The sequence below is a fragment of the Mus caroli genome, chromosome 7, assembly GCF_900094665.2.
Source record: "Mus caroli chromosome 7, CAROLI_EIJ_v1.1, whole genome shotgun sequence".
NCBI classification, from domain to species: domain Eukaryota; kingdom Metazoa; phylum Chordata; class Mammalia; order Rodentia; family Muridae; genus Mus; species Mus caroli.
The window spans coordinates 127864329-127889149 of NC_034576.1; the positions used below are offsets into that span (position 1 = coordinate 127864329).

At 50.2% G+C, this 24821-nt stretch overlaps 1 protein-coding gene across 5 annotated transcripts in view; it reads left to right on the forward strand.

Moving 5' to 3' along the window:
• Positions 1–24821, forward strand: part of Kiaa0556 (KIAA0556 ortholog) — a 169960-nt gene that overhangs the window by 143458 nt on the left and 1681 nt on the right. For all 5 annotated transcript variants that reach the window (XM_021167737.2, XM_021167736.2, XM_029479630.1 and 2 more), the window contains 12 exons: positions 1641–2345; positions 3278–3486; positions 5942–6020; positions 11970–12147; positions 17035–17200; positions 18072–18229; positions 19347–19411; positions 20397–20507; positions 22322–22461; positions 23830–23931; positions 24374–24534; positions 24619–24707. In XM_021167737.2, coding sequence (XP_021023396.1) covers positions 1641–2345; positions 3278–3486; positions 5942–6020; positions 11970–12147; positions 17035–17200; positions 18072–18229; positions 19347–19411; positions 20397–20507; positions 22322–22461; positions 23830–23931; positions 24374–24534; positions 24619–24707 — 2163 coding nt within the window. The remainder of the gene's footprint in view (positions 1–1640; positions 2346–3277; positions 3487–5941; positions 6021–11969; positions 12148–17034; positions 17201–18071; positions 18230–19346; positions 19412–20396; positions 20508–22321; positions 22462–23829; positions 23932–24373; positions 24535–24618; positions 24708–24821) is intronic.

Consider the following 24821-nt stretch of genomic DNA (forward strand, 5'->3'; position numbering starts at 1 on the left):
CACACACACACACACACACACACACACACACACACACTCACACACACACACCGCCCAGCTTCTATATGGATAGCCTCACAGTGGGATGGTCTTCAGAAAGCTGAGGCTTGTTCCCCAAAGAAGGGAAGCTGAATTCAGGGTGGAGTTGAAAGGCCACTATTAAGACAGGAAACAGGATGTCTGTACAGAAAAGGGGAGGAGAACAGGGCATGATGGGAGGGAACCACAGGATCTGGTACCCTCCCTTTTCTAGACAGAAGAGATGTATACATGTCTGCAGGCAGAGTGAGCAGTGGAAAGCTCTGGAGGAAGCAGTGTTGGAGGAACCTAGAGAGAGGAGTAATTGATAGTGCCAAGCTCCCTGGAGCGCAGGCAGGGAGTGGAACGCAGGCACTTCCCAGTAGGAACCAGCCTGGAATGGCAGAGCTGCATGCTGCTGTGTATTCACAGTGGCCTCTTCCCATGACTGGCTGTGCTTGGCTGCCAGCAAAAGCCGCTGCCTGATGGTCACACTGAGCTCATAGACCCTGAGAGGGGGCTTCAGAGCCTTCCTTGAAGTTACTGGTTGAGTCCCTATGCTGAGATTCAGGCTTTGTCTATACGTGGGAGCAGACAGATGCCTTACCCTTTCATACACTTAGTGAAGTTGACTGCTTTGAACTTGTGGTCCTCCTGCCTCCACAGACCAGTGCTGGTACTCAGACTTAACATTCTTTCTTGAGCATTCATCCCACTGTTGAATAATGCCTTGTAGTGCTGCCAGAGCCATGTGACTGGTCCAGCCTCCAGTGCAGTGCAACCTACACTGTGACCAACTCAGACCTCATGGGCCATGATGTGTCCCAGGCTATGGGAGTTTCAATGCCAAACTAGCCTTCCTGGGTCAGCTTCCTGTCACCGTGGTACTCAAGATGAACAAATTTCAAAGGTAATAGATCATTGTGACCCACAGGTTCAGAGGCTCAGGCCTGAGCTATCTGGCCATGTTGCTTTGGGCCTACAGAAAACAGGATTCGATGGCAGTGTGTGGTGAGGGAGGCTGCTCACCTGATGGTAGCTGGAGACTGAAAAGAGGGAGAACATCCCAGAGTCCCCTTCAGGGACGTGGACTCGCCTTGTAAAGGCTCCATCCTTCCCATTAGTGCTACAGTATGGATGCCAAGCCTGAATCATTCAAGATTCAAACTGTAGCTCTTCTCCTGATTTGCATAACTGTTGTACTCCTAGAAAGTTCAAAGTCTATTAAAAATACATCTGGTTTTTCCTGAAAAGAGTGTCTACACTTAGGTTATGATAAACAGTTCTTTGTCAAGACCAACATTGAAGATCATGTGGGACAGGAAGCCATAGTTCACGTAGTCCATCCTGAAGTTGTGGCATACTCATGTGGACCATCTCTGTGTTGTGGAGTACCTTATCAATTAATTAATATCTGAATGAATCCGGCTTAGCAGTTACTCTGCTCTCTGAGCCTCAGTGTCTTCATCTATAAGACAGGATTGACACATCCTTCTTGGAGTTGTGAGGGACAAACAAGGCAGTGGCTTTAATGAAGCAACAGAGCTTCCCTGGTTCCTGGGGAATACATGAGTTTCCAAGGTGTGACACTAATAGGGTACCCCTCCTGTGTTCTATTTCAGAAGACACCCAGGCCACCCAGACACTGCCTTGGTTGCAGTGGTATGGTGAGCAGGAACACGCACTGCATGCATCATGGGACTCCCTCACTGCCTTCGACCGTGCCCACCGGGGCAGAATCTCTGCCCTGGAACCACAGGGGGACATCCTAGATGAGTTCCTGAAGCAGCAGAGGAGCAGCCGGCATGAGGAATTCCCAGCCCCTTGCAGAGAGGAAGAGCCAAAGCCCTCCACAGAGACGGATGGTGACAGCGACTTTAAAATCCCAGTCCTCCCTTATGGACAGCACTTGGTTATTGACATCAAGTCTACATGGGGAGACAGACACTATGTTGGCCTTAACGGCATAGAAATATTCAGCTCCTCAGGGGAACCAGTACAGATTTCCAGCATTATGGCGGACCCCCCTGACATCAATATTTTACCAGCTTATGGGAAAGACCCACGTGTAGTTTCCAACCTCATTGATGGGGTGAATAGGACCCAGGATGACATGCATGTCTGGCTGGCCCCCTTCACACCAGGCATGACCCACACCATCTCCATTGAGTTCACACAGCCTTGCCAAGTTGCCCTGATTAGGATTTGGAATTACAATAAGTCTCGGATCCACTCCTTCCGAGGTGTGAAGGACATCACGATGCTGTTGGATACTCAGTGCATCTTTGAAGGAGAAATTGCCAAAGCCTCGGGAACTCTGATGGGAGGTACAGTATATCTGTGGGGATTTCCTACAAGTCCTTGTTTGCTACTCTCTGAGGCATGGAGTGGAAGCCCATGAGCTAGCCCAGGACAGGTAAGGTCTTCCTAGACGTGAGGTGCACCCCTCACCTCCCCCAGGATGGGTGGGCCAGAGGTGGCCCTCTAACACTAAGTGTCTTTCTAGAGACTAGGATCTTGAACCTGAGAAGGGGCTTTTATGAAAGTTCAGAGTCATGAATTGTATCATCTTTCTTGCCTTAAGGCAGAGAGGTGGGATATTTAGGGAGCCCATGGGACAGGCAGTCATTAGAGCCCAGCTCCCCAGGTTGGGAGAATTCCCACACTTTCTGGGGGAGGTGCTTTATAAAAGGGCCCACAGGAAGCCAGGCTAGGCAGTATACACAAGCAATCCCAGCCCTAGGGTTGTACATGGATGGTAAAGTCACCCCCGAGACCACCCCCTATCCCATACACACTATTTGAAATCCTGCTTCACCAAAGACTCTAGCCCATGTAAGCCATAGACTAAGTTCAGGGCCAGTCTGGGTCTTAACAAGGCTGTCTCAAGATTTAAAGCAAGGGAAGTCTGTAACTATAGGTCAGTGGTAGACCTCTTGAGGAGTATGTGCAAGGCCCTGGGGTCTTGTATCCCCAGCACTGCAGAAACAGGATCAGGGATCTGGGTTGGACACCCAGTGTGTCACGCACACCAGGGACTTATATGGTGAGAGATAACAAGAATTCTTGTTCCATGAGGTCCCACCAATGTGGCTCTCAGCTTGGTGAAATGTGGGGGCTGAGCTCTTGACTCACATCAAGAACTCACATCAGTTGCTTGAGACCACATAGTGTATGGGACACTATGACATGTTATGGATGGCAGATCACTGGGGCCTGAGGCCAGCTGAATCTTCTCTCTTCTTGGTGATGTGCCCAGCCCCTGAGCACTTTGGAGACACTATTCTCTTCACCATGGATGAGGACATCCTGGAGGCCATATTCTGTTTGGATGATACTTTTGACATGGATGCTGAGAGCCTGTGTGGCCTTCAGCCTGAAGAAGCGCTAAGGAGGCCCAGCACTGCCGACGGTGAAGGTCAGGATGAAAGGCCTTTCACACAGGCCGGCTTGGGTGCCCAGGACCAGGTAGGACTGGAGTGGATCTAGGGAATACCCCTAACTAGATTCTTTTTGTTGTTCAGGGCAAGGTCTCACTGTGCAGCACAGTCTGGCCTTGTACTCACTCTCTTCCTGCTTCAGCCTCCCAAGTAGTGGGACAGCTCCTAAATAGATTACTGCTCCTACCTCACAGCAGGGAGGGAAAGGAAGATGGATATCCTTTATGCTGCTGGGGCTGCTGCCTTGACAGTCCCCATTTTCTCTATTTCATTTTCTATTCAGTATTTCATATTTCACTTTCTAATTATTATTTTTTAACTGAAGTGAAGTAAAGATTCAAATTTTCATCAAAGCCAGGAAGGATAGGCTGGATTTTGGGCTCAGTGCCGCATGTGTATAATACAGAGGTTGTGTTGTCTTTGGGGAGAGGGGTGTGCCTGGGTCTGCTTCAGATCACTCACCACTGTGAGTAGAACAGAAATGCCTGAAGGAGGCAGACTTTCGATTAAAACAATGAGCAGAGTACTCAAGGGGGCTTCCCTTCTCTGAGAAGGAGGAAGAGGGTAGTGAGGATCGGGACTTTTAAGGGCAGAACTGGGAGAAGAGGGGAGAGGCTGCGATGGAGATAGAATGTGAAAAAAAAGTCATGGAAACGGAAAAAAAGTGACCAGAGCTGAGCCTGTTGGTACAGGCCTAAAAGCTAGCCATTTGCAAGTTTAAGGCAAATCAGAGCTGTAGAATGAGTTCAGAACCATCCTGGCCAAGTTAGAGAAACTCTGTCTCAAAATAAAAAGCAAAAGAAGGCTGTAGATGTAGTTCATTGGAAAAGTATTTGTCTGTCATGCTTTAGGCCCCTGGAAACATTTATAAACCAAACAGCAAAACTGGCTGCCTGAGCACATGCCCTAATCCAGGCGCTCTAGTGATACAGGCTTTGTAAGCCCAGCCCCCAGATGACCTTCATATAAAATAAGTAGGGACGTTGTATTCCTGCTGAGGGCATGGATTCAGTGTCTTAACTGAGGGTTACCACAAAGGTGTCAAAGCCAGAGTCTGAGTGCATAGTGCTAAAGAAAATGGGCAAGAGTGAGCTCATGTCAGGGTCCACTGATGAAAGTGGAGAGGCCCCGGGGTCTCAGGGGAGGGTCCTGTAATGCAGAGAAAGAGAGGAACAGAAAAAAGATGGACAGGACAGCCAGAATCCCCAGGAGACAGGCTGGCCCACAGAACTGTGTGAGGAAAGCAGGCAGCTGGCATAGAGACCAGATCCCTGTTCAATGGGATTGGAGCATCAAGGCCAAGCAGGCATGGGGTAAGATGACCACAAGCAGGAGCCTGAGAAGGTACTGCCACTCTGACCAGTGACAGCTCATCACCCATTGTTGCCTGTTCTCAAGATCTTTTCAAAAGAAGCCAGAAATCTGGGTCTTAAATGACCTCAGTTTAAAAGTGGCAATTAACTGAAAGTTCCAAGTCTTCCCTGCCCACAATCTGCTCTTGACCTCTGGATCTCCAGGGAGCTAACCTTGAAGTCCTTCATCTGTCCAGTGGTTTCCAAATGTCCAGGCCCAGGAGCACCTGCTGATGCACCTGACCTGCAGAGCATGAGGGGCTGCTGGGTCCTGGGGAAGACAAACTTCTTGCTTCCTTTTGCCTTGCACCATCTCTGACTGAAGCACTGGAGGCTTCTTTGTCCAGGAGAATTAATATAAAATAATAAATTAATTAGTCTTATGTGGAGACCCCAAGCAGAGTATAGCCGACTACTCCGACCTATCAGTAGACAAGACTGGTTGCTGATGGGGGTCAACTAAGAACTCTAACAATACAGGAGTCTCAACCCACCCCTTAGATGCCAATTCTGGACAGCCAAAGTGGGGGCCACTCGCTGTGGTTTGAGGTCAGCTTTCTTCCTTCTTCCTCCCTTCCCCCTCTCTGGGTCTCAGCCTCTTCTCTCCCTCTGACTCCTTTTGTCCTCCTTCTCCTACTTTCTCCTGGCTCCTTTCCCTCCTCCATCCTCCATCTTTCTTCTTTCTTCTTCCTCTTCCTTTCCTCCCACCTTTCTTCTCCCTCCAGCTTTCCTGTCTTCTCCTTCCTCATCCATCCTCCTTTCTCCTCTTCCATCTTTCTTCCTCCCTCCTCTTCCCTTCCCTCCCTGACTCTTGTCTCTCTCCTTCCTGTGTCCGTCTCCCCTTCCTCCTCTATCCCTTTCCTCAGTCTTCCTTCCTTCTCACTCAATAAGCATTATGGGTCCACAAGAGACTTTGAGAAAGTCTGAATACCCTGTTGTTGCCCCTTGGCTATGGGTGGGGATATGGTCCCAGGCTCCAGACACCCACATACCTCTTCATAGGACAGGAAGGCATACGAAAACAGACACAGGGATTTCCTGGGCATGGAATGGGCAATGAATCTTGTAAAGGAACTGTGTGGGCACCACTAAAACCTTTCTTCCCCCTGTTTCTCCCCAAACATCCTATAGGTACCAGGGCTAGAGCTACAAAGCAGCCCCGCTGTCTCAGAAGTCACCACGCCTGCACCAGGCATCTTCTATGGGCTATGTGAGTACCTTTCCCACGTACCTCAGGGCCTTCTGTTTATTTTGTACTATCAGAGAGGCATGATGGCATTTTGTATTTTGTACCTAGGCCACCCATGTGCCCACTGCAAATCTGGACTTGAGAGCCAGTTGACTCCAGGCTGCTACAGGCTTAGCAATTATAGAACTCAGCCACAGCTTAGCTCTTACACAAAGGATAGAAGGAGTTAAGGGTGGGGGTATGGGAGAATCACATGGCCCAAGAGCTAGGTCTTCTGACTTCTCCAGAACCTGTGGTTTTAGACAGACTCTGAAGTATTGACTAATTTCACATGTTGATATACATAAGGCTGCTCAGCCAGCAAGCCTCTCTGAATAGATGTCATCTGAGCTCCTGGGCCTCTCCCCTTCCTTCCAGACAAGTTCCTCTCTTAGTTCACTCACATCTATACTAGCCCCTCATTGTCTAAGGAAGCTCCAAGCTGAGATCATGACTGTCTGCAATCACCCCACTCCCAGGGCTCTATTAGCAGGTTCTCTGTGTGTCCTGCTGCCTAGCCTCCTGCTCTTTCTTGCCCGTCCTGCTGCTGTGTCACTTGCTTTCCATTTATCTTTTGAAAACAAGAGCTGTGACCCTACCCCATTTCTTCAGAAGCAGCCTCATGCCTCCAGTTCCCAGTTCATCCTAGCCTAGTCTGGCCCCTTCCCTTGCCACCTTAGTGGGTAGAGGCTCCTGGGTCTGAATGCCTCTTCTGGCTCCCTGCCTGCCCAGTCTGTGTGGTCTGAGTATGGGGTCTCTAAGGTAGCTCTGAGGGAGGATGAGTGGAGGCTTCTGTGGCCCACGCTGAGGGGCAGGTAGGTCTGGACAGAAAGCAAAGGTACCCTCCTAAAGGGCTCAGCCGCTAGATGGGCTGGGTCGATACTGGTGTTGAGAGAAATCTTGGTCTTCATGTCCCTGTGTCTTCATGTCACTGGTTATAGGCTACATCCAGAAGATCACACCTTTCTGAAGATACTCATTAACCCTGTAGCACAGGCAGTCTCCTGCCCAGGACACGGGTCTAGTGCCTACTGTATACTGACCTCTTCCTGCTAGCTCCTCTGCACCTGCTTTCCCCAAACCTTCCTGCTGTCCTCAGTGAGAACCCTCCCCTGTTCCTTCCTTTCCCAAAAGGAAAAAATGGTCTCTTAGACAGAAAGAGCTACTGCTCTTTCCACTCAGGTCACTGAATTACTTTAGACTAACAGACTAAAGAGCTGTAATTCTAGCACTTCAGAGGCAGGGGCAAGAACATCTGAGTTCAAGGTCAGCCTGTGTTCTGTGAGAGCTCTTGCCTGAATAAGTGAATAAACAAACACACAAATAAATAGGCAGAGATGGTCCATTTAGCATATAAACTGGGGGACCCTGATAATTTCGGTTCTTAATGCCCACATAAAGTCAGGCATGGCGGCGCACACCTGTAATCCCAGTGTTGGCAGGATGGAAACAAATAAAACTCGGGGGCTCTCTGACCACCAGTCTGTCCTAATTAGTGTGCCTTCCCAGTAAGGAGATGCCCTCTGCCTTCTACATGCACACATAACATAGAACCTAATACACTGGAATACACACACACATACACACACACACACACACACACTGAATGAGTAAATTAAATAAATAGTCAACCAATGTCAGGTGAAAACTGGGCTTGGGGTGGGTTTGTCTTTGAGAGGCAGACCTGGGCTTTCCCTGACTGACCTCACAGTTCTTAGTGTCCTCATTTTCCACATTAGACAACTGAAGCTCATAGAGCCAAGGTTGGGACCTAACTCCCAAGAGTACAAATCGTCCCCATACTACAGTGAGCCTCAGGGCTCTGGTTAAGAGGCTACTTTATGCCAGAGGCCTCTCGAAGGACCAGTGTTTGCAGTGAAGCTGTAAGGTCCTAGAGATAGCAGGCCTTTACTTTTTACTGAGTTTGCTTTCCTTGGGGCTTGAAACATGCACGTGTGCATGCACACACACACACACACAGAGAGGGGGGAGGAGAATTGAAATTGAATCAAGCTGAATTCANAAAAAAAAAAAAAAAAGAATCTATTGGTTTTGTGGACCTAGAAGTTAGGGTCACTAGTTTCTTAAGCAGCTGGATGTAGACAGGGAAATGACATCATGGAGACTTAATGTGTCCCAGCCTTTCTACCATGGTTGCCTCTTGTTCCCCTCCCTGGGAGCCATGCACCAGTGGCTCATGGGAAGGCTGTGCAGCAGAAGCTTCAGGGGGCTTTGTGCTCACATCCACCTATTACTAGCAACCCAAGAGCAAAAACCACGTTTGCTGTCTGGAAGATCTAGCTCTAGAATTAAGTCTCTGGGTCTAGCCTGTATCTCAAGCCTGTCCATACATTCATTATGCAGTTCACTATGTGGAGCTGGACAGATAGGAGATATGAAAACCGTATCTGACCAGACATGGGTTATAGCTGTCCCTGTAGCCTTGTGAGAGTGGTCAGCTGCCCAGACAACCTGGATGAGCCAGAACCTCTTCCTGGAGGAGAAGAAAGGCAGGTGAAGATGCTGCCAGGGAGAAGCTGCCACTGTCCTATCTTCGTACTAATTTTCCCCCGAAGCCTATTTACCAATGTCCTTTGTATGGAACCAGTCCAGTCTTTCTCAGAGACGACATCACAGTGCTCAGAGAGGTTGGCCCGGGCGTAGAGTACTGTGACTGTGATCTTTGTACCTGCTAGGAAAGCATTGAGGCCTCTCCACTGAATCATTGCCTCCCTCTTGAGCTTAGAGCCCCAAGATTCCTCCATCTCTTCTCTCCGCACCCCCATCCCATCCTCTACCTGCTTAGCAACCTGTGCATGTGAAGTGCAGTTTAATAAGGTAGCCCCAGGGGTGTGTGCTTTGGGGGGAGGCAGTGGGTAGACATGGCCAATCCTCTTCATGCTTTGAAAGGGGAATATATGACTTGCTAATTTGCAGATGACACTCATTTGGGAAGTTTTGCAAATATCAGCCGCAATGAATAGGGAAGAAGTCGAGAGGGCCAAAACATGAGAGAAATAACAAAATTAATTTCCATTTGTATAAATACTAATTGATGCACCAGAGGAAAATGAATATGGAACATGGATATCAGCTCACAAGGAGAGCTAGTGTATTCAGAGCTCTGAATCAGTGGGATCAGGTGCAACTTACAGACACAAAGGGACTGTGGGCATGGGAAAGGCTTCTTGTTCCTTTCTGCCTCCTCCTGTTCCTCCCTTCCCAATCTACTCCCTCCTCCACCGTCAGGCATTCTCTCCTAGACACTACCCACACCACTCTGTTGCCGGATCAATCCCTTCTCTTCCATCTATGTTCAAGCTGTTAGGCTCCATCGCCTCTTAAACACACCTTGATTGTGTCCCTGCTGCCCTCTCCTACTAAGAGCACCCTCAGTAAGGCCTCTCTCAGCACCAGTGTCTAACCCTCTAAGACACAGTTCAGCCTGCACCCATATGTGGGCCACCATGGTAGTGCACATCTGTAGCCCCCAGGCTCAGGAGGCAAAGCCTGGAGGATCATGCTTTGAGACCATCCTAGAATGCAAAGGGAGACATTGTCTCAACAAAGCAAAGAAAACAAAAAGTAACCTGCTAGAACTTCCATTGCTTAGGTCATGAACCTCTCAACTTCCACGTGGCACTGAGCTCAACCTCCTTTTCTAGCTTCATGCTCCTCTGCTCCCTTGACTAGCTGCTTGCAGATATGGGCCCAACTTGTTCTCTCAACCTAGAATAATCTTTCTATAGGAATGCAGGATAGCACGGCTCATCCTAGCATGCAGGCCCCAACCCAGTTGCCATCTCTCCTCCCCTCCCTAAACACCCAGCCCCCACTGTGCCACTCACCACCCATCCCATCATTCTGTTTGGGCATGTGGCAGTGTGTACAGCTGTGTATCAGCATTTGCCAGGTGTCTGTGCTCACTCTGGGCTTCACTGTTAGCTATTCACATCTCTAATTCTAAAACCATGGTGAGCGCATACAGACAATCATGAGTATTCATTTACCATTCATTGTGAAGTGGGAGAGGCATGTCCACTAACCACCTACCTACTTTTTTTTTATTAGGTATTTTCCTCATTTACATTTCCAATGCTGTCCCAAAAGTCCCCCATACCCCCCCCCACCTACTTTTCTACCAGTCAGAAGTTTCAAGACAAAATTTGATTAAGCATCTATTTGTTGGCAGTGCTGTTCTAGGCTCTAGGGATAGAAGAGTCAGTCCTGGCCTCAGGGAAATAAACAAGGACATTAATGTAGAACACCTCTAGAAGTGAGGATAAAGGCAAATGGAGCAAGGGCTTGGAGAGTCGTGGAGGCACAATCTGAAAACCACTAAGAGATGACATTTGAACACGGCTAATAGAAGGATTATATCAGTTAGCCTGTGCTGCAGAGCAGACAAGTCCACAGTGGAGCACATGGATGCAGTGGTCCACAGTCATCAGTGCTCCTCACCCGAGCCACTCAGGTGTTCTCCCTCAGCCTGCTCATGGCTCCGAGCAGCCAGCATGTGGACTAGCCACTGCCTGCATGTGCTGCTATGGGCCAGAGCAACAGGTGACGGAGCTCTCTTGGCACCAGAACAGGCTAGAAAGAAAAAACAAGCGCCTGTGCACATAAACCGTGCTGCCCAGATGCAGGGTGGAAAAGCTGACCCACCATTGTGGCCACAAGCTAGAGGGGCAGCCGCTCATTGACTTTACCATCCATTTCCTGGAGGGCGTGTGCGCATGACGTTCCATGCTACTTAGGACCCAGGTCTCCATCACTCCTGAGATGCTCAGGCCAACTTTGGGACCTCAAAGAGGAAGTTTGAAGGCTGACTCACAAAAGGGTACTGGGAAATGGCAGGGCATAGGGCAAGAGGTCAAGTGCAGGGAGGTGGGAGGTCGCAGCCTTGTCCCCAGAGAGTTCTGAAGTTTTCCTGGACTTGCAGATCCTCTTGTAAGAAATATGGAGCCCCTCACGACCCCAGGCTTTCTGCCAGCTCCTCTGAGCACACTGTCACTCTGCAAAAGTCCAAAGATTAAACCTTAGGTGCTGAACAGGCCAAGCACCTAAGGGTAGGAGAGCCCATGCACTTGGCCCTGCTCTACTGGTAAAGGAGGCACTCCAGCCAAGCCTGTGACAGGGTGACAGGGCATGACCCAGACAGGGGAGCCTTCTGGGCAATGGAATGCGTCACCTGGCATATGTGTCCCAGGACCACAGAAGGTGTCCTGGAGTGGTCTCTGGTGAAGGGGGCGGGTGAAAGCAGAGGAGGAAAGATGGGCTCAGCAGTCACCTCCATTACTCTGAGTCCCAGGAGGGCTCATACAAGGCTCATTTGCATAAAATGTTAAATTCTGGGTATGGGGCTTCCTGACGTGACCGACCCATTTAGGTACTGCCAGGCATGCATTGGCAGTGAGCCTCTACTATATGCTGGTACCTGGGTACACAATAGTCTAGAGAGACAGTGAGGTTGTTCCCTTAAGGAGTCAGCCACCTGGCAGGCCATGTGGGCATTTACTGAGTAGTGGCCTCTGGGGATTGGTAGAGGAAATATACAAAGACATCGCAGGCTGTGTTTGCAGCACTGGCCTGGCCCCTGAAACATGAGTATAGACCACAGAACAGGAATAGCCTTGTGACACAAGAAAGACATAGAAAAATGAACACTGGAAAGATCATCTGGGTAGAACTAATTCGTCCTGATGCGTGACGAAGCCAGGAAAGGAACACCTCGATGCAAAACAACATGAAAGAGCCAACAGGGTACGAGACATGGTGTGAGGTGGTCCAACTGTGTGGGCTCCTGCCTGCAGCATGGCCTGAGTAGGCAGCCTGGGGACACCTGAGAAAAGGCCCATGGAGAGGCTGAAGGACGGTTCTTTGCTGGCTCCAGAGCACCTAATGGCGACTGTCTACGTCCCTTTCTCACAGGCCTCCGACTAAACTTGACAGCCTCCTGGGGGGACCTGCACTACATAGGACTCACTGGCCTAGAAGTAGTAGGTAAGGATGGCGAGGCCTTGCCCATTCAACCACACCAGCTCTCTGCCTCTCCCAGGGACTTAAATGACCTGCCAGAGTACAACGATGACTCACGGACTCTGGACAAGTAAGTATTAGAAGCTTAACTGTGGCAGTTGGGGTCTAGAGACATGCATCAGGCACATCAGATACTGCCTGGGACAGCATGTGGCCAAAAGAAGTAAACCTGACCCTTTGCACAAGTGACCCCTGTTACAGAACAGTCAGGATAAGAAGTCAGGCTGGTGTATCTGCAGATGCTGCATGCTGTGATATCACACAGGCCTCAGTGAGGGCCTCACTCAGAATAGTCTGTCCACCTTGATGCTGACCCACTCTGCTTGCACATACCTGCCCTACGCCTTACCCCTTCACAAACTTGAAAGTGATAAAGTCTGTGTTGGCCACTATGGCTGCTCTGCTTCCTGCACATTCCAGAGGCCATGGCCAGGTGAATGGGCAAGCTTTTTATAGAATCCATCCACAGACATCTGTCATTCATCATGACTGGCACTTGGCCTCCTATATAAACAGCTCTGTGACTTAATTAGAGGCAAGGACAGTTGAAGGATGGGAGTTCAAAGCTCGCTGCTTTAAATTTCCAAACCTCATGATTATAACAGTGAGGACAACAAGAAGAACCAATAGAGCAAGTGCCACATTGGAATGGTAAGGGCCAGACACTGAGCTGCTAGTAGATTACAGATATCCATGAAAGCCACAGCATACACTAGGACTCGTTATTGTTGTCCCTATGTACAGAGGAACAAGCTGAAGTCAGAAGGTGGCCAAAAGTGCCCAGACTGGTTAAGTGGAGTTATGATTTAGACATAGGCTATGGGATATGCCAACACAGCACTTAACTGCTGAGCTGGGTATCTTCTCTGCCTCAGTTTCTTTATCCATAGAATGATGACATGACTACAGGTTGAAAGTAGAGTGGTCACATTGTAGCCCCTTGTCTTGGCTGTGTCCTCTTTGTCCCTTTAAGATGTCCCTTCACTGTGGCCTTCAGTCCTGCTGGCACTGACTGCTTGGGGTCACCGTGGGCTGTAGATCCTGGCAGGTCAGCTGGCAGACCTAGACTGACCCTATAAACTACCTCTGGCCTGCCCAGTTTGACCGTTCCATCACCTACTTGACCGACGCCCCCAGATCATCCCAGCAGCCTCTAGCCCAATCTTAATGTCATCCTTAAACATTCCTCTGTAAATCTCTGACCAGGAACACCCTCAATGTCCTTGTCACACCTAGATCTGTGGATAGTGATACCTGAGCCACCAGATAGCCTCTTACTGTTTGTGTACTTAAGCTAAGATCCAGTAATAAAGTGTGCTATTCATTGTCTGAGAAGCACTTGAGCTTCAGTGAGCTTTCTTTCATTTTTCCTTCCTTTTTTCCTTTGTTTATTTTTATATTTTAGGTTAGACTACAAAGAAATGGGTTTCATTAAGGCACCTTCATACCCACATCATCACACTTTGTCCTCACTCCCCTCCTTCCATTAGCCTCCTTTCTTCTCCAGTTAAGCCATGACTGCTGCCATGGTTTAAGTATAGTCTATTATGCTTCTATCCCCATCTGAGGATCCTTCCTTCCCTCCAGTGAAACCCTTTCTAATTCTTTAAAATAAGTACACAGGTACGCACTCGTATATGACTTAAGGTTTAGGCTCCATAAGCTAGAAGACACATAGACACGTAGACATATAGACATATAGACAAGGAAGTCTGGTTTGTTTCTCTTAGCTTTCTAGCTGCATCCATTTTCCTGCAAATACTTTATGGTTGCATTTTTCTTTATGGATGCCTAAAATTCCTTTACATGTATAGAACACATTTCTTTACCATCTATTGATGGACACCTAGACTCAGTCCACGTCCTGCCTCTGTATGTTGTAGCAGAGCAGTAAGCATGAGTGTGCAAGCATCTCGTGCTGTGCTGATGTACAAGAGAGTTTCAGCTGGACATATGGTAGATCTATTTGGGGTGGGGGTGGGGGTTGAAACCATCCATAATGATTCTTATGACTCCTAACAGCAGGAGTGAGGGTTCCTTGTTCCCTGTATCCTCTAGCATTGGTTGTCATTTGTCAATCCTGCCATCTGTAGCTGACAAACATTGTTCCCATTCTATAAGCTCTCTTCACTCTGGAGCATCCACACCTCATGGTTCCCAGTCTGTGAGCTCTCTTCACTCTGGAGCACTCCCTACCTCCAAGGTTCTGGTTTTCTTTTTTTTTTTTTTTTGGTTTTTCGAGACAGGGTTTCTCTGTGTAGCCCTGGCTGTCCTGGCACTCACTTTGTAGACCAGGCTGGCCTCGAACTCAGAAATCTGCCTGCCTCTGTTCTGGTTTTCTTAAGGCAGGGTCTGTGTGAACCCACAGGACTTCAAGTTCAAGCTGCTCCTTCTTCAGTTTCCAGTGCTGGGGTTATAGACGTATACCACCAACTCATCTCTGCTTTTTTGATTGTTTTTCTATTTTTCCTTTATTGAAAGATTTTTCAGTCGGATGTGGTGTTTTATGCCTTTAATCCCAGTACTCAGGAGGCAGAGGCAGGCAGATTTCTGAGTTCAAGGCCAACCTGGTTTACTTAGCAAGTTCCAGGATAGCCAAAGCTACACAGAGAAATCCTGTCTACAAAAACAAAAACAAAAAGATGTTTTTCATTCACCACATTCTGATTATGGCTTCCCTTCCCCAACTCCTCCTACTTCTTCTCTTCCTTCCCTCTCTTCAGGATCCACACCCTTTCTGTCTCATTAAAAAACAAACAGGGATCTAAGGAATAATAATAAGTGAGATAGTAATACAAAAACAAACAAATGGGAATAGAATAAAACAAACAGAAGAAAAGGGCCAAAGAAAAAGCATAAGAATGTTATACAAACATAAGAGACACACATTTGTACACACAGGAATCCCGTAAAAGAACAAAACTGGGAGCCATAATGCAAAGGACCTGTAAGGCTTTTAAAAATGTCCTGACAAAACATGAGACAAAGAACCTCCAAAGATGGTATTGAGCACCTTTTCTGTTGGCCCTCTGCTGCTAGGCATGAGGCTTGACCTGAAGCCATCTTTTCCCCCTGTTGGTGATCTCAGATTCTGGGAGTACCTGTGTTCACTTATGTATTTGTTTGCCATATTTAGTGGTATTTGTTTGAAGTTCTGGGGCTAGAAACCAGAGCCCCTTTGCAGGAAGGGCAAGCATTCTACTACTGACTGCCCCTCCCCAGCCTTTGACTATGACAGGATGGCCCAGGCTCTTCTTGCCTCTCTTGCCTAACCTGTCCTCTACCATAATATCCCTGCAATGACAGACCCCAATCTATGCATGAGAGACTTATTGCTGCTGAGTATCTCATGGGCAGAGCCAGGAGGTGACTGCAAGGGAGGAGACTTCTTTTGCCACCAGCCTGTCTACCATCTACCTCCAGTTTCCCCTCTCCAAAAACTCTGCAACAGTTTTGCTGGCAGCCAGTCCCCAAGATAGAAGTGATTGCTCTGGAAGGAAACAGCAGTCTGCAGCAGCCAGCTTCCTTCACAAACAGCAGGGTCAGCCTGCTGAATTTCCTCAGTTTTAACATGCCAGCAACTGTAAGACACACCATCCATCAATTTAATAACAGCCTTTTAGAGCACAGGAGAGAGAACGCTTTACCTCCATGGATGAACACTTAGATTTATTCTAAACCTCAAACTATCAAATGGTAAGAGGAAAAGTTGATTTTAGATATGGGAATTGTGGCCACAGCCAGAGTTGCTCACAGTATAGTCGCCCTCAAGATCCCTAGGGTCCAAGGGTGGAGTGTGTGTGTTTGGGGTTGGGGGCTGATTATCTCTGAGTCTGGGTCTTCAAGTGGCCATGCCACAACAGAGGACAAAGGTCAAGTCCAGGCTGCAGAGGCTGAGGCAGAGATAGATGCAGAGAGGCTGAGGTAACTGGTTTGGAAGCCCCTCCTGCTGGCTAGGGTTTCCCTGGGGCATTCAGACCTGTGGCTACCAATCAGGTTTAGCTCATCACGATCAAGCCTCTTTTTTTTTTTTTAAAGATTTATTTATTTATTATATGTAAGTACAGTGTAGCTGTCTTCAGACACTCCAGAAGAGGGCGCCAGATCTCGTTACGGATGGTTGTGAGCCACCATGTGGTTGCTGGGATTTGAACTCTGGACCTTCGGAAGAGCAGTCCGGTGCTCTTACCCACTGAGCCATCTCACCAGCCCCTCGATCAAGCCTCTTATGGCACTGTTTCCTGGCCTGGGTCTGCCAGGTTCCCTCATGTTTACCAAGAGAGAAGGGAGTCACTTCTGCCAAACTACCTCTACATCGTGCAGATCATCTGGACAACAGAGAGGAGACTCCACCCCCACCCCAGGGCACCCCTTCTGAGCACTGACCTCATTCCCAGCCTGCAGCTGGTCCCTGCTTCCTGTGGTCTGCCTGCATGGCCACGCCACAACATCTCATGCCGTTCACCATAGCACATCCTCTGTGATGAGCTTACTTCTACATTCAGCCTTCCTGACACACAGAATAATAATACTTAGCAAAGTGTCTCACCCTGGGGTCACTAGGCAGAGGGAGTCTCAAGGAGGACACAGCTGTCTCTGTTGAACAGTTGAGGACTAGTATCTCTTGGCACCTTCTTGATCACACACTGTTTTTACCCCTTCTTTTTTTTTTTTTTTTTTTTTTTTGGTTTTTTGAGACAGGGTTTCTCTGTGTAGCCCTGGCTGTCCTGGCACTCACTTTGTAGACCAGGCTGGCCTTGAACTCAGAAATCCGCCTGCCTCTGCCTCCCGAGTGCTGGGATTAAAGGCGTGCGCCACCATGCCCGGCTGTTTTTACCCCTTCTTAAGTATTGCTTGACATCACTGCTCTCCCACCTTCCAGGATATAGCTGGGTGAGGGAAGCAGGCTTCCTGGAGGCCTCCCACTGTCTTGCTGACCTGCCCTCCTTGCCTGCAGGTTAATCGATGGCATGAACATCACCACCGAGGATGAGCACATGTGGCTGATCCCCTTTTCCCCTGGGTTGGACCATGTGGTTATGATCCACTTTGACAGAGCCCAAAGCATTGCTGGCCTGCGCCTCTGGAACTACAATAAATCTCCCGAGGACACCTACCGAGGGGTAAGCCGGGCAGAGCGGAGTCCACTGTCAGGGAGGCAGGGTGATGAATGGCTGGTGTGGGTGCTGGAGAGGAGCATAAATCCTCCAGAACCTTCCGGGTGGAGGGAGGGGCTGACATCCAGGGAGAGAGCAGGCCGCACTTCCTTACAGCCCGGGGCAGCCTAGGGGAATCGCAGAGTGCCCTTCCCACACTGTCCAGGCTTGTGTGTCAGCCGCAGGCCTGGTGTCCACTGAATGCTGGGGAGGGTGGGGTGTTGTCTGGTAGGCTTATGTGTGCACCTCATTTCATCAGGCTCTTACCCTGCCTCTCCTGTCCCACCTCTCAGTGTTCTACGGAAGGCTGGAAAGGGCTACAATTCTCTTGGGGGGCAACACAGCTAGAGTCTGGTCTGTCAAGCATGAAGCCCACACTCTTTCAATTGCTGTGTGGAAAGGCAGGGATGGCAAATGGCCTCGGAAGGCTTGTAGGTCTTTGCAGTTTGCTGGCAGATCCCAGCTGCATGGCTAGAGGATTCCTGCCTGGGCAGGATATGCGTGTGTGTGTGTGAGTGTGTGCGTGTGTGCGTGCGCGTGCTCACAAGTATGCTCACATGTGTGCATGCGTGTTCAGTAAGCTCTCGGTAAGCACAGTGCCTGCCTGTCAGCGCTGAGGCTGTGAGGAGCAGCAGCTGGGTCTCTGCTCTGCACCCAGACAGGACTTAGCAGTGCTGTGAGTAGGAAAATGGAGCCTTTGCCCATCTCACAGGTGAGGAAGGAAGTGGAGAGAGGCTGGAGGCCTACACAGCACTGGTGGTAGAGGTTGTGCTCAGGATGGAATGTGACTGTCACAGAAACTCAGGCATGGCCGGCTTTCCTATGTCTCCTGTACCAGGTCAAAATCGCTCATGTGTCCCTGGATGGCCTGTGCGTGTCTCCTGCAGAAGGCTTTCTCATCCGAAAAGGGCCTGGCAACTGTCACTTTGATTTTGCACAAGAAATCCTTTTTGGGGACTACCTACAGACCCGGCTACCGCCAGCACCCACCAGGAGGTGAGGGAGTGGGGTCTGGCCCACCAGCGCCCTCTGTGTGAGCACCCTCAGGGATGGAGCCGCAGTCACACATGTTGTCCAGAAACACCTCTGGTTGCTTCCAGCCAGCGCCTGTTCCCAGCCCTGATCCTAAGAGCAGAGCAGATGAAAAGCTCTCACTTGGGTTTGCCGGGGTGTCCTGGAGACTGCTCCAGCACCAAAGTATAAGCCAAGTGAGGTTTGCCAGTGTCTGAGCACCAAAATCCACAATAGTGAAGCAAAAGAGCTTACTCCCCAATGGCAAATTGTAACAGTGTCCTTGCTCGGGACAGCCCAAGGAGGTCTATAGAGAAGAGCTATAGGAGCCCAAGGAGGAGAGGGCAGAGCGGTGGTTGTCTCTTCTAGAGCCACTATGGCCCATGCTGTTGAGTCTGCACTTGGGTTTTGGTTTTGAGTTTGGTTGGGGGGTTTTATTGTTGTCTTTCCTGAGCTAGGATCTCACTCTGTAACCCTGACTAGCCTAGAACTCACTATGGAGATTTAGGCTGGCCTCAGAGTCCCAGAGATCTTCCTGTCTCTTAGAGTCTATACTTGAAAGCAGTGATTTTATACCCATTTTACAAAAATGGAAACTGAGGCCTGGACTGGGGATCATGAAGTCAATAGTGCTCAGGACTTCCCCTTTGTGCCCTTTCTCTTCTGCATCCCCATCCTGCCTATACTCTAGGGGCTTTACTATACCCAGTTTGACTGCTAGGAGAGGCCTCCTCAGATTTCTGCCCATCCAATGGCCTGTCAGGCACCCTGCCCCATCACTAGCACCTAGCCCTCAGATTCACAGCCTCTGTTGCCCTTTAGGCATGTGGTCAAGAGAGCGACCCCAGAGGCACACCCCATTCAAGTGTGGCTTGCACAGTGGCTTCATCACTCCGTCCAGGTGTCTGCACCTCTAAGTTAAACAAGTCCCCACTTTTAGGTACTCTGAGGCTTACAAGGGTCTGTAACAAAAAAGAGCTAGGTCCTCCACTGCCCCCATGGATACACTGCATCTCCCCTGGGCTGCTATATCTGCATGTGGAGTGTCTCTCAGTGACTCTGGAGCAGAAGGGTTCATGGTGCTGTTTTGGTCTCTTTCCAGGCTAGATGCAAAGAGCCTGGAGCGAGCCAGCATGGACTACGAGGCCCCACTCATGCCCTGTGGCTGTATCCTTCTCCCAGAGCCTGGCGGCCGGAGTGCCTACCTAATGAAGGTGTCACTAGGTCATAGTAGCAGCATGGGACCCTTGGAAGACTGAGGTTGTGGAAGTGGCACAAAAGACCCAGCTGAGGAGGGCTGGAAAAGAGACAGATGACCCAGAAATATGGCGGGGACAGAGTTAGCAAGAGCACCTCCCCCTTTCTGGTGTGATCTCATTGCATGGCCAGCAAAGCATCAGCCAGCCCTGGAGCAGGCCGCAGGGCGGCCTCACCTCCCAGCCATGAAAACTAAAGCACAGGAGGCAGGCATGGTGGAGGCAGGAGGATCATGAGTCCCAGACAGTCCCTGACTACATAATAAGACCTGTCTCTTTAAAGAAAAGAAAAGAAAAGAAAAGAAAAGAAAAGAAAAGAAGGAATGAAGGAAAGAGAGAGAGAGAGAGAAAGAAAGAAGAAAAGAAAAAGAAAATTGAAAAGAAAGCTAGAATTAAAAGAAACAAGTCAGAGAAGCCAGATAGTTTGCCTCTGCCTGTATGGAGGTATCCAGGTCCAGAAGGAAGCAGCTGCTTGCCTGTGACTGCCTGGGGTGGTCTGACTTCCACTTCTGCTGGGGTGGGGCAGGGGTTGCCTTGCGCACATGGTCTCTGTCTGTAGGAAACCAGACCGGAGGCTCTCCCTACTCCAACATGCTCATTCCCAGGACCTTGGAAGACAGGGAGGAGTTAGTTCATAACCAGGGAAACTGAGGCTGAGATGGGAGTGGTCCCAGCACCAACTGTCCATATGGTCTGCTCCTAGCATTCCTGTTCCTTCCTGTTCCCTCCCAGGGCCCAGGGTAGGTGGGTGGCAAGTGTGATGCTGTGCTCCTTTTGACAGACATCCATCTCTGGGAGGGACTCTTCCATCAACAAACAAGAAAAGCCCATGACATCTGCCACTGTGTGGCTTTCTTCTCCAGAAAACAGCTTCTCTTCCTTAATGACACCCACAGTCATTTTCCAGTTCCAGCTGCTGTCCAGCTGGGGCGATCCCTACTACATCGGCCTCACAGGCCTGGAGCTGTATGACGAGCATGGGGAGAGGATCCCGTTGTCCCAGAACAGTATCCTTTCTACCAGGAGCAGGAGCTGGCACTGCAGGAGGAGGATGCTGCTGGAGTTGGGTGCAGGCTCCCAAGCCTATAATTCTAGCACTTAGGAGGTGGAGGCAGGAAGAGTTTTGCCTATGTAAGGCAAATTGCCAGTACCATTTTAAGGGCAGCCTGAGCTACATAGCAAGGCCCTATTTCAAAAGACTATGAAAGTCAGACATGGTGGCGCACACCTTTAATCCTAGCACTTAGGAGGCAGAGGCAGGCGGATCTCTGTGAGTTTGAGGCCAGCCTGGACTAGTAAGTGAGACTTTGTCCCAAAATGCAAAATCAAAAGGAAAGAACTGATACCGATGGTGGTGGTGGTTACGGTGGTTATGATGTGGGGTGATAGTCGGGCTGCTGCTGCTGCTGCTGCTGCTGCTGCTGCTGCTGCTGCTGGGGAGGACGATATGGAGGGATGCCACTGGGCCCTTCGAGCTGTTCCTAGCCACACTAGCCAAGGCCACTACATCTGGTTCTCTTCAGACCTGAGTCCTGTGGTTGAGAGTGTGGGAGATTCCTGCCTACCACAGGCCTTCTCAGAGGTCACGGGCAGCTGGTGTTCTAAGGCTCTGAAGTCTGCAGGAGAACTCAGTGGGAAAAGTGCAGTAACTAGAACCTTTGCTCACAGTGTGCCATGCTGGAGCTTGTCGGTTGGCCCATAGGGTTCTGAAATAGTTGGCGACTGATATTTTTAAATGCCAGCCTCTGGAACTTAACCTGAGACGTGGCAGTACAAGGCCCTCAGTCATGTGAAATGACCATGACTAAACCAGAGGACCCATGGATGCCTTTGACAGTTCACCTCAGCGCTGACTCCAGGAGCTGTTATCTAACAGCCCTTAAACTCAATGCTTCCTGGGGGGCTGCTTCTGTGCCAGGCACTGCTAGCCAGCATTTATCCCATGAACCCCACAGAAATCTTGTGAACAAACATTCTAGAATCTTAATTGTCCAGGGGAGGAACTTGAGACAGAGAGGTTGTTTGCCTGAGGTCACACAGCTCAGTTGTAAAGCTCTGAAGTCCCTGCCTGTCTTCTGTGTCACCTGCTTATCATCAGCACCCTTGAGCATGTGACCTCTAGATCTTCAGGTAGAGAAAGGCGTGGCCCCAGAGCATCCTGTGAGCGCCTGGAGTCTCTGGAACTATTGTCTTCCTCATAACTTAGTGAATGAATGACTCCTGGAACTAAAAAGTCCACTGACATCACCAAGAGGGCTCATAGCCACTATCCTCAGAGGCTCTCCTGCCCATCTTAGAGACATTTTTGCTTCATTTCAGGTGAGGTGACAAGATCAGTGGGGTCTAATGGCTTGCCTGAGATTTCCTGTCACGGTGACAGAGCAGGACCCAGATTCTGCACGTGCATGTTGAGGTCTCTTCTCTAGTCAGCTCCTGTTGGGGCAAGGTGGCAGACTTGACAAGGTCATGACCTGCCAGAGTTGCACCTGCCTGCCCAAATGGGGTGTGACCCGTGCTTCAGAGCAGTGGCAGCACCATCACCTCTCTCTGTGCTTCTGCAAAGCCCTTATGTCCAGCTAGCTCACCTGTGGTCCTCTGACTTTGAACTTGACCCCTTAGCCCCACACAGATGTGTCTCCTTGGCCACAACCCCATTTTCTTAGAATGCATTTATTTTCACTGTCATTTCCCAGACTGCTAAAGTATAGGGCACCAGCCCAGCATCTCCTGACACACACTGCTGACAGCTTAACACACTTGAGGGTAACCCACTGTGCACAGCATATGAGTTTGGGTTATGACAGCTTAACCTCCACCTCAGATATTGCTGCCTTCCCAGACAGTGTGAATGCGCTAGAGGGTGTTTGCGGGGATGTGAGAACCCCTGACAAGCTTATCGACCAAGTCAACAACACCAGCGATGGCAGGCACATGTGGTTGGCCCCCATCCTGCCTGGCCTGGTGGGTACCTGGCCCTGGGGTTGGATGGGCACCTGCCCTTGGGCCCAGTGACAGCTGAAACACTTGGGGACCATCAGAGAGGTACCAGCTGTGGCTAACAGCTGTGGGTATAGTCCTTCCAGGCTTACCATCCATTCTCTCTCTGCATGGACTTTACCCAAAAAGGCACCAGATACCAGATGTGTGAGGGGCTCCAGGAACCCTGAAGTCAGGAGTCTCTGTACAGGTGCTGGAGGACAGGGACCCACTGGCCTCATGTGCATCTTGCTGCCTCTGTGTGTCAAGGCCCTCTTCAGCCCACTCCACCCTGGCATCCTTCATTTTCCCCCTCTCCTTGGCCTGTCTCTGCTCCTTACATCACTACCCACAGCCACAGTGTGGCCACCTTGCCCTCCCATAGCCCCAGTCGGCCATGCCGTCCATCCTTACGCTGACTGCTTTTCCAGGTCTCAACCCTGCAGCAGGCCTGGCCCACCATCCTGGAGAGCAGGCAGGGAGGTCCAGGAGAGGGTATGCCATCAGCACCCTCCACCTCAGAGCCAGAGCCTGTTTTCAGAGCATGGTGGGATCCTGTCCTGCGCATGTAACTAAGTTTAAGATGGACATTTTCCACATGGAGGAGGGAACAACTCCCATAGACCCCAGGGCTAACTCCTCAGGCTGGTCGGTCCCCTGTTACAAAGGGTTACACCCGTCCTGAGGCCCTCAGACCCCAGCCTAAAGCAGGAATTCACTGCTGTCCTCTGGCTGTTGCCACTCTCCTAGTGGGAGGCTAAGGGTCTGAGCAGAAAGACTCCAGTCAGCCAGCACTGTGTGCAGGCCACTGCATGCTGCAGGCTGGGCCCATTCACACTTCGTTCTTTATTTGCCTTCCAAGTGGCCCCCTTGTGATGTTGAGGCTGCTGCTAATCTGGGGCTGAGTGCTAGGTACTCTGTAATTCCCCAGCAGTCATGGGCTAGAAGAAACCATGGCTCTGGTACACAGGACTCTAGCTTTTTCTCTGTGACCCTGGGAAAGGACAAATGAGTCGCCCGGGAAGAAGCTCCTGGCCTCTGCAGGTGGGAACTGTCCCTGGGTTTGACCTGAGGCAGGGCTGCTCTCCATTCTCCACCAGTATTTAAATGAGGGCCACAGCAGCAGGAGGCAGCAGGCCCTCCCAGAGCCAGCTCAGCAGTTTATTCCAAACGCAACCACACGTGACTTGACTCAAAATGGGCTCTGAGGAGAAGAGAAGCCACAGAACTCCAGGCTTCCCACATGCAGAGTGCTGCGGCTGGCACCTGGGGCCCAGCTCCCTGCCCCATGTCTGGCCCTGCCCACAGCTGTTTCCAAACACAGCCGCTTTAATTAGCCTTGCTCTCTGACAGGTGAACCGAGTGTATGTCATTTTCGACCTGCCCACCACTGTGTCAATGATCAAACTGTGGAATTACACGAAAACGCCTCAACGAGGAGTGAAGGAGTTTGGCGTGAGTCCTCACTAGCTGGTGTGGGAGATCCTTGTGCTTGCTGGAAATTAGGCTGGCCAGTTATCATTGCTGCAGTTTGGTCTCTATCCCCAGTCACAACCTTGAGCAGGGAAATGGCCTGGAAATGATCCAAAGCAACCCCTGAACTTGGCCCTGGCCTTGGTGTTGCTTTCAGGGCTCCCTCTAGAATCACATGGCCTTGGAAAATGACTGGGTGGTCAGGTGGAGAGAGCAGAAGTCGTGGGGGCTGCAGACTCAGTCTGCCTCCATCTCTACACTTGGTCACCCAGTGCTGGGAAAGTCCCGGAGCCTCAACTTCCCAGTCTGCAGCCCAAGCTGACAGCGCATGCCCTTCATGCTGCCCACACGGCACTTCAGAGGAGCTTGGGGTTGGATCGCGTGTGGGAGGGCAGGGCCTCACTGGGGTCCCACTCTGTCTCAGCTGCTGGTGGATGACCTGCTTGTCTACAACGGCATCCTTGCCATGGTGAGCCACCTGGTTGGGGGCATCCTGCCCACATGTGAGCCTACCGTACCCCACCACACCATCCTTTTTGCTGAGGACACTGACTTCTGTCATCAGGAGAAACACGCCATCATCAGGTATGCCCCTGACCAGCCCTAATGAAGATGGATGGCAGGGATGTGGTCTGGAGGCTGATGAGCCTTCTGTCTTCCCTGTTGCAGTAAGCCGGAGGAAGACCAGGACATACAAATGATGAATGAAAACCAGGTCATCACTACCTCGAGGAGGAAGCCAGGCACTGCTGACCCAGGTGGGTGATGTCTCTGCCCTGGGCATCCCTGTCAGAGGCTTGATCTAGGTGGAGAGGAATCCGCTGAGTGCACTGGCCTTGCCCTGCCTACCTAAAACCTCTTTCCCTTCACTC